We start from the raw sequence: 10154 nt of genomic DNA on the forward strand, positions 1-10154 counted from the left end.
TCCACACAATATCAATTTTGCCTTGTATGTGACATCATAATGCAAGAGAACTTTTTTCCTTCTGCCATGCTTCGTAAAACTGAGTTGTTAGGTACCACGTGTAGCGTGCTGAATTTAATGTCAAGTTTATTTTACTAAAGCTAGAGTTGCCTTGATTCTATTTGAATAAGGTTGAATAAGTTGCTGTAAGATATATTAATCGGCTTGGTGTGTTGATGTTTCGTGTGATCTGGCTCAAAACTCCGGTAAGGGTATTTTTTATTAACATTGCTTAACTGGAATCTTAGTGTACGTTTTCTTCACAGAAAACCGTGTTCGTGTTCGTGTTCTTGCTCGTATCCGTGTACGTGCTCGTGTTCGTGTTCTTGCACGTGTACCTCGTACGTGTTGTCAAGTGCCTGTGCCCGTGTGGCAAATACACGCGTTTTTGGAAATTGACATTTCTTCTTGGTGTGACGACGGCGCGGTGCCAGACGCGCAAATTCTGCCGTTACATTAAAGTTTTCGGAGTCTTTCTGAAACAAAGTTTCCAAGAAGTTCTACTTTTTGACGATCTGTGAAGAAATGGATGAGACTATATCTCCGCTTGAATCGCCGGAGCCTACACGGTTGAGACCTCTCGCCGCTCATGTCGTACTGTCCCATGATGAGATACACCGCCATGTCGACAAGCTCAACAGTTGGTATGCAGTGGCTGAGACAGGTATTTTAAATAAGGACCACTCTCTACTGCAAGTAGCTAAGTTCCAAATTAACGAATGCTACTCACAATTGCAAAATATGTACGGAATGTATATTGCCTCTTGCGAAGACTCAGAGAACCGCGTTGTATGCGAGGACGAGTTGAAGTCCGTCGAACAATGTAAGAAGGAGTTCGAAACCAGAATTGCGGAGTTAACGCCATTCGAACTACCAAATGCATTGCCCGAACTTGTGCTACGCCCACAGCATAGGGCACCAACTGTGGCTTCAAGCCACAGATCCTCACGGTCCAGCCGCTCACGTTCGTCTGTGGCGAGCTCATCTGCGACAGAAAGAAGTCGTCTAGAGGCAAAGGTGGAGCGAGAGTTGGCATTGATTCGTCTAAAACAGGTCGAGGAAGAAAACGATCTAATTCAAGTGCAACAGAAGGCAGATTTGGAAAAGGTTGCTTTAGAAGCAGAAAGGCGGAAGTTAAAGGCAAAATACGATTTCCAGGCTGCCGATGCAAGGGCAAGAATATTGAATGAAGAACCCAATGATCTGACATCGCCGGACAAGGGGCCCAACCATGGTCAGAGCCCAGAAGTTGAATTGACTTCCTCGGTGCTGGCTGTCGAAGAAGTTCCGACGACGCCTTCTGCTGCCAGAGATTGTGCGTCCCATATCCAAAATGGGGAAGTATCGCGTGACAACGTTAGTCCTCTTGTACGTGCTCCTGTATTAAATACACAATCGGACTTGGAAATGAAAGAGAGCCCAGCTGTATTACCGTGCATCGTAAAGGCAGTTGGAGAAGGCATGAGTATGCCGAAGCCCGACCACATGACGTTCTCGGGAAAACCTACGGATTATTGGATGTTTGTACGTTACTTTGAATCGAATCTCGAATGCAAGACTCGAAGTGACGATATGCGCCTGACATTGCTTGTCAATCAATGCAAAGGAAAGGCGAGGTCTCTGATTGAACACTGTTCTGTCCTGGAGACAAAGGAAGGCTATCCAGAGGCAAGAAACATTCTCTACGAGAACTTCGGTAAGCCTTATATAGTCGCTAGAGCTTTCGTAGAGGAGTTGACTAATGGCCCTAACTTGAAACCTGATGATGCAGCCGGTATACGCGCCTATGCACAGACTATGAAAAAATGCTTGTTGGTACTCCGCCAACTTGGAAATTTTGCTGACTTAAACACTATAGATCGTTTGGTGGCTTTGGCGAACAAGCTGCCATATGAGTCGCAAAGGCTTTGGCGCCGCCGAGTTGCGCAGATTGTAAGAAAAACTGGCAGGGAGGCAGATTTCGCAGATCTTGTTGAATTTGTCGAAGAAGAATCTGCCGTAGTGAACACTTTACCTGGCCAGTTGTGTGTGTCCCGGAAAATTGAAGAAAAGAAACGTGCTGGTAAACCCAGTGGAAGAAATGTTACCTGCGCCACTGTGACAACAAATCCAAGTTCGTCGCCTACCCCAATTTTGAGCTGTCCATGCTGCAAACGTAATCACGTATTGGAAAGATGTGAGGCGTTTGGTAAAAAATCCAAGGTTCAAAGAAGAGAGTTTCTAAGGGATAAATTTATGTGCTATAACTGTTTTGGTTATCGACACACGTCGAAGTTTTGCACAAGGCCAAGTGCATGTGCTGTTCGGGGCTGCACCCTCGCGCACCACACATTGCTGCACGAAGATATGCCAAATCCTGTACGTTCGAGGACATACGTGCCTGCGTCGGAAAATTATAATAGAATTCCGCGCAGCGAACCCCCCAGGAGCCAGACTAACAATTCTACAGCCAGGTGCAATGTGATAAAGAATGGCCATTCAGCGTACTTTTCGGTTATTCCGGTGAAAATTCGAGCCAATGGTCGAGAGGTCAAGACGTACGCTTTCCTCGACCAGGGATCCGATACAAGTTTTTACGACAAAAGGTTAGCAGATCTACTTTCGATAGACGGAAGTCCGAGACAAGTTACCATGTCCAGCGTCGGGAGAAGGCCCGCAAATTACAGCGGAATCAGCGCAAATTTTCGCGTTTTGTCGTTAAGTGAAGATGAAGAAATCAGTGTAGACAATGCCTTGTCTATTGACTCTATTCCAGTCGAGCCTAATCCAACCCCGAGAAATACGGAACTGAATGGTCTTCCACACCTTCAGGGATTGGAATTTCCTCAGTTGTGTAATGGTGAGGTGCTACTACTTATTGGCACTGACGTTCCGTATGCCCATAGAGTAATGGAGATGAGAACAGGAGGCCGCAAACAACCATTTGCTGCGAGAACACCGCTGGGGTGGTCTCTCGTCGGCCCGTCAATCTGTTATCCTGCCGTTGATAATATTTCAGTTAACTTCCTTAAATGTGAATCATGGAGAGAGGAATTCCAGCAAGAGCCTGATGACATTCCATTCCCCACGTCAGTTGAGGATAGAAAAGTGCTCAACATGATGAAGGACTCGGTTAAACATACCGATGGACATTTCTATTTGCCGCTTCCATGGCGAAGTGATGTTAGTCTGCCACAGGACAGCCGTTCTATGGCTGAGCGACGGCTTTGGTCGCTGAAGAAACGCTTGTCGCGCGACCTCGTGTTAAAAGACAAGTACGTAGAGAATATTCAATGTTACATCGACAAGGGCTACGCAGAGGAGCTCAAAGAAGAAGGACGTTTCCCTGGCAATGTGCATTGGTACTTGCCGCACCACCCGGTTCGGCATCCACGAAAGCCTGAAAAGGTACGCATCGTTTTTGATTGCGCAGCGCAGCATAAGGGACTGTCGCTTAACGACGCGTTGCTGCAAGGACCCGACTTAGTAAACAGTTTAATCGGCGTTCTGGAGAGATTCCGTATGAACAGTATCGCTTTAGTGGCGGACGTGGAAGCAATGTTCCACCAGGTCCGCGTTCAAAAACAGGACATTGATGCCTTGAGATTTTTGTGGTGGCCGGGGGGAGACTTATCTAAAACTCCTACGGTTCACCGAATGCTGGTGCACATTTTTGGCGCCACGTCGTCGCCTAGCTGTGCCACATTTTGCTTGCGGGAGACGGCCGAAAAATTCGGTGGCAGATTTGACAGAGACGTTGGGGACATCGTTCGCAACGATTTTTATGTTGACGACTGTTTGACTTCAACCGATACAGTCGAACACGCTGTTGGAATTGTCGCGCAGCTATGTGACTTGCTAAAAATGGGAGGATTCCGCCTCACTAAGTGGATGTCTAACAGTCAAAACGTCTTGGATCAAATTCCCGAGACAGAAAGGGCTAAATCGGTAACTGATGTAAATTTGGACGCCTCCGTGAAAGAGCGTGTGCTTGGCGTCTACTGGAGTGTAAAGAATGATGAATTTGGGTTCAGCATAGCTGATACAATGCAAGGCAAGAAATTCACACGTCGCAATATTTTATCTGCTGTTAATACGCTGTATGACCCGTTGGGTTTTGCGGCACCCGTTACTTTGATTGCTAAGGTGTTGCAGCAGGAAATAATTCGACAGAAATTGGGATGGGATGATGAGCTGCCAGAAAATGATGTTGAGGAATGGAGACGCTGGCTATCCCAGCTGCCGGAGCTCGAAAAGCTAACACTCCCCCGCTGTTTCAAGCCGGCGACGTTCGGCTCAGTGGCGAAGTCCGAGATGCATCACTTTTCGGATGCGTCTACTCAAGGATACGGAACCGTATCATACCTCCGGTTGGTAAACGTTAATGGTAAGGTACATTGCTCGTTTTTATTTGGCAAGGCAAAGGTAACACCACCTAAAACCGAGAGCATTCCCAGGCTTGAACTGGCCGCTGCTGTTCTAGCGGTGAAGGCCGACAAGTGGCTTCGACGCCAATTGAAGTTGGATAACTGTACGTCCGTTTTTTGGACGGACTCGTGCGCCGTCCGGCAGAGCATATACAACCAAAGTAAACGTTTTGGTACATTTGTTGCAAACAGGTTGGCTAAAATTCATCGACAGACAAACCCTGAACAATGGAGACATGTTGGGTCACAGCAGAATCCCGCGGACGATGCTTCGCGTGGTTTGTCGGTACGTAAGCTTATCAGCTCTCGATGGCTGACAGGTCCGAAGTTTCTCTGGCAGAAAGAAGATCAATGGCCCACCCCACCAGAAATGAAAACACAGCTGCCACAGGAGTTCAAGCCAGCTGAGAGGAAAAGAATTGTCGTCAACGTTTCCACACAGTCGGAGTCAACCGATCGACTGATGAATCACTATTCATCTCTTCATAAATTAAAGACATCGGTCGCGTGGCTGTTACGATTCAAGTCATTCCTGCTTTCAAAGGTTTCAGTGAACACTGGCAAATTGACAGTGGATGAGTTAAAGAAAGCGGAATTGGAAATAATCAAGTACGTACAACGTCAGTGCTTCGCTCCCGTGATTGACATTTTGTCACAGGTCGGAAAGTCTGAAAGGGAGTTGCAGAAGAAACTGAAGAAGTCAAAATATGCCAGTTCGTTGACAAAGCTTAACCCCCAGCTGTTTGATGAAGTTCTGCGGATTGGGGGGAGATTGGAGAAGGCGCCGATTGCCTTCGAGGCGAAACACCCGATCATACTGCCGTATGATCACCACTTGACAGCACTTATTATCTTGCGCCACCATCACAAGGTTGGCCACTGCGGGACTGGCCACACATGGACTTCGCTGCGTCAGCGCTTTTGGATCATAAAGGGTGGTGCCGCAGTGAGGAAGGAACTCAGCAAATGTATGCTGTGTCGCAAAAGGAATGTTCGACGTGGACAACAACAAATGGCTGACTTGCCATTTGCCCGACTGAAGCCCGACGAGCCGCCGTTTACATACGTCGGCATCGACTACTTTGGTCCATTCATGGTGAAACGAGGAAGAAGTGAGACAAAGAGCTACGGGTGCATTTTCACCTGCTTGACTATGCGAGCCGTACACATTGAGGTGTCGCCCGACTTGTCTACGGACGCGTTTATTAACGCATTGCGTCGCTTTATTGCAAGAAGAGGCCGACCAAAAGAAATATACAGCGATAATGGAACCAACTTTGTAGGTGCCGAAAGGGTCCTACGTGAAGGACTGCAAGGACTCCAGCAATCCCGCCTAGAGTCATACTTCAAACGACAAGAAATTAAGTGGAACTTTAATTGTCCTGCTGCTTCACATATGGGAGGTTCGTGGGAGAGAATGATCAGATCGATTCGTCGCATTTTAAACACAATGCTTACAAGGAACCCAACGATTGGCGGGGACATGCTGCAAACCCTGATGATCGAAGTGGAAGGCATTTTAAATTCGAGGCCGCTAACGCCGATCAGTTTCACCTGTACAGAAGATGAGCCACTTACGCCCAATCATCTGTTGTTGGGTCGTGCTTGCGACAGCATTCCAGTCGGGCTTATCAATCCCAAAGATTGCTACAGTCGAAGGCGGTGGAAACACATTCAATACCTCGCCGACGAATTTTGGAGAAGATGGTCACGAGAATATTTGCCCACAATTGCCTTGCGTCAGAAGTGGCCCGACCGACAACGCAATTTTCAAACCGGAGATGTGGTGATGATCGTAGATGAGACACAACCCCGACGTCGTTGGGAGATGGGACGGGTTCTGCGTGCGTTCCCGGACGGTCACGGTGTTGTCCGTCAGGTCGAAGTTAAAACGCAATCTGGCTCCACATATAAACGGCCGATTGCAAAATTGTGCTTGCTTTGTGAGGCGAGCACGACAAACGAATAAGTGCATCCGACGCATTCAGGCCACGCAGTCGTCGAACTGACCCTGAATTGCGGTGCACAGGATCCAACACTGATGAAGATAGATCATGGTCGCTATGTCGATCTTGTTTGCCGCTTTATAAATGCGGAATATTGCAAATGCCAGGCTGGAGCTTGCTCGCCGGCGGCACGCATGTTGCTTTCTTTACATCGTTGTTTCGTGATTTCAATGTTTTCTTTGTTTATTTGTAAATGTGTTAGCAGTGAACCACACATTTAAGGGGGAGAATGTAACATCGAAAATCACTCATGCACAACCTCTGCGTCACACAGTAAACATATAATTCAATTTCCACACAATATCAATTTTGCCTTGTATGTGACATCATAATGCAAGAGAACTTTTTTCCTTCTGCCATGCTTCGTAAAACTGAGTTGTTAGGTACCACGTGTAGCGTGCTGAATTTAATGTCAAGTTTATTTTACTAAAGCTAGAGTTGCCTTGATTCTATTTGAATAAGGTTGAATAAGTTGCTGTAAGATATATTAATCGGCTTGGTGTGTTGATGTTTCGTGTGATCTGGCTCAAAACTCCGGTAAGGGTATTTTTTATTAACATTGCTTAACTGGAATCTTAGTGTACGTTTTCTTCACAGAAAACCGTGTTCGTGTTCGTGTTCTTGCTCGTATCCGTGTACGTGCTCGTGTTCGTGTTCTTGCACGTGTACCTCGTACGTGTTGTCAAGTGCCTGTGCCCGTGTGGCAAATACACGCGTTTTTGGAAATTGACATTTCTTCTTGGTGTGACGACGGCGCGGTGCCAGACGCGCAAATTCTGCCGTTACAACTGGAGTATCAGCGTTTTCCACTGTATAATAAAGCTTGTACTGAAAAAAAATATTTTTTATCGAAAAGTCGTATGCTGCAAAATGGACAAGTGCTGAAATCTCATGGTTACATACGTTGTGCAACCGCAAACTCAGTACTGGAGTATCAGCGTTTTCCACTGTATAATAAAGCTTGTACTGAAAAAAAATATTTTTTATCGAAAAGTTATGTACTGCAAAATGGACAAGTGCTGAAAGCGCATATAGTTACATACGTTGTGCAACCGCAAACTCAATACTGGAGTATCAGCGTTTTCCACTGTATAATAAAGCTTGTACTGAAAAAAAATATTTTTTATCGAAAAGTCATATACTGCAAAGTGGACAAGTGCTGAAAGCGCATAGTTACATACGTTGTGCAACCGCAAACTCAATACTGGAGTATCAGCGTTTTCCACTGTATAATAAAGCTTGTACTGAAAAAAAATATTTTTTATCGAAAAGTCATATACTGCAAAATGGACAAGTGCTGAAATCGCATAGTTACATACGTTGTGCAACCACAAACGCAATACTGGAGTATCAGCGTTTTCCACTGTATAATAAAGCTTGTACTGAAAAAAAATATTTTTTATCGAAAAGTTATGTACTGCAAAATGGACAAGTGCTGAAAGCGCATATAGTTACATACGTTGTGCAACCGCAAACTCAATACTGGAGTATCAGCGTTTTCCACTGTATAATAAAGCTTGTACTGAAAAAAAATATTTTTTATCGAAAAGTCATATACTGCAAAGTGGACAAGTGCTGAAAGCGCATAGTTACATACGTTGTGCAACCGCAAACTCAATACTGGAGTATCAGCGTTTTCCACTGTATAATAAAGCTTGTACTGAAAAAAAATATTTTTTATCGAAAAGTCATATACTGCAAAATGGACAAGTGCTGAAATCGCATAGTTACATACGTTGTGCAACCACAAACGCAATACTGGAGTATCAGCGTTTTCCACTGTATAATAAAGCTTGTACTGAAAAAAAATATTTTTTATCGAAAAGTCATATACTGCAAAATGGACAAGTGCTGAAATCGCATGGTTACATACGTTGTGCAACCGCAAACGCAATACTGGAGTATCAGCGTTTTCCACTGTATAATAAAGCTTGTTCTGAAAAAAAAAATTTTTTGTCGATAAGTCATATACTGCAAAATGGACAAGTGCTGAAATCGCATAGTTACATACGTTGTGCAACCGCAAACTCAGTACTGGAGTATCAGCGTTTTCCACTGTATAATAAAGCTTGTAGTAAAAAAAAATATTTTTTGTCGAAAAGTCATATACTGCAAAATGGACAAGTGCTGAAAGCGCATAGTTACATACGTTGTGCAACCGCAAACTCAGTACTGGAGTATCAGAATTTTCCACTGTATAATAAAGCTTGTAATGAAAAAAAATATTTTTTATCGAAAAGTCGTATACTGCAAAATGGACAAGTGCTGAAATCGCATGGTTACATACGTTGTGCAACCGCAAACTCAGTACTGGAGTATCAGCGTTTTCCACTGTATAATAAAGCTTGTACTGAAAAAAAATATTTTTTATCGAAAAGTCATATACTGCAAAATGGACAAGTGCTGAAATCGCATAGTTACATACGTTGTGCAACCGCAAAAGCAATACTGCAGTGCCAGCGTTTTCCACTGTATAATAAAGCTTGTACTGAAAAAAAATATTTTTTATCGAAAAGTCATATACTGCAAAATGGACAAGTGCTGAAAGCGCATAGTTACATACGTTGTGCAACCGCAAACTCAGTACTGGAGTATCAGCGTTTTCCACTGTATAATAAAGCTTGTAATGAAAAAAAATATTTTTTATCGAAAAGTCATATACTGCAAAATGGACAAGTGCTGAAATCGCATAGTTACATACGTTGTGCAACCGCAAACCCAGTACTGGAGTATCAGCGTTTTCCACTGTATAATAAAGCTTGTACTGAAAAAAAATATTTTTTATCGAAAAGTCATATACTGCAAAATGGACAAGTGCTGAAATCGCATAGTTACATACGTTGTGCAACCGCAAACTCAATACTGGAGTATCAGCGTTTTCCACTGTATAATAAAGCTTGTACTGAAAAAAAATATTTTTTATCGAAAAGTCGTATGCTGCAAAATGGACAAGTGCTGAAATCTCATGGTTACATACGTTGTGCAACCGCAAACTCAGTACTGGAGTATCAGCGTTTTCCACTGTATAATAAAGCTTGTACTGAAAAAAAATATTTTTTATCGAAAAGTTATATACTGCAAAATGGACAAGTGCTGAAAGCGCATAGTTACATACGTTGTGCAACCGCAAACGCAATACTGGAGTATCAGCGTTTTCCACTGTATAATAAAGCTTGTACTGAAAAAAAATATTTTTTATCGAAAAGTCGTATACTGCAAAATGGACAAGTGCTGAAATCGCATAGTTACATACGTTGTGCAACCGCAAACGCAATACTGGAGTATCAGCGTTTTCCACTGTATAATAAAGCTTGTACTGAAAAAAAATATTTTTTATCGAAAAGTCGTATGCTGCAAAATGGACAAGTGCTGAAATCTCATGGTTACATACGTTGTGCAACCGCAAACTCAGTACTGGAGTATCAGCGTTTTCCACTGTATAATAAAGCTTGTACTGAAAAAAAATATTTTTTATCGAAAAGTTATGTACTGCAAAATGGACAAGTGCTGAAAGCGCATATAGTTACATACGTTGTGCAACCGCAAACTCAATACTGGAGTATCAGCGTTTTCCACTGTATAATAAAGCTTGTACTGAAAAAAAATATTTTTTATCGAAAAGTCATATACTGCAAAGTGGACAAGTGCTGAAAGCGCATAGTTACATACGTTGTGCAACCGCAAACTCAATACTGGAGTATCA

General features: G+C 43.6%; 1 protein-coding gene across 1 annotated transcript; it reads left to right on the forward strand.

Moving 5' to 3' along the window:
- Positions 1 to 564: 564 nt before the first annotated feature.
- Positions 565 to 6414, forward strand: LOC145917903 (uncharacterized). Its single transcript, XM_083003214.1, has one exon. The coding sequence runs from the start codon at positions 565 to 567 to the stop codon at positions 6412 to 6414; it is 5850 nt and encodes a 1949-aa protein (XP_082859340.1).
- The last annotated feature ends 3740 nt before the right edge of the window (positions 6415 to 10154 follow it).

Source organism: Ascidia mentula, chromosome 1 (assembly GCF_947561715.1).
Source record: "Ascidia mentula chromosome 1, kaAscMent1.1, whole genome shotgun sequence".
Lineage (NCBI taxonomy): Eukaryota > Metazoa > Chordata > Ascidiacea > Phlebobranchia > Ascidiidae > Ascidia > Ascidia mentula.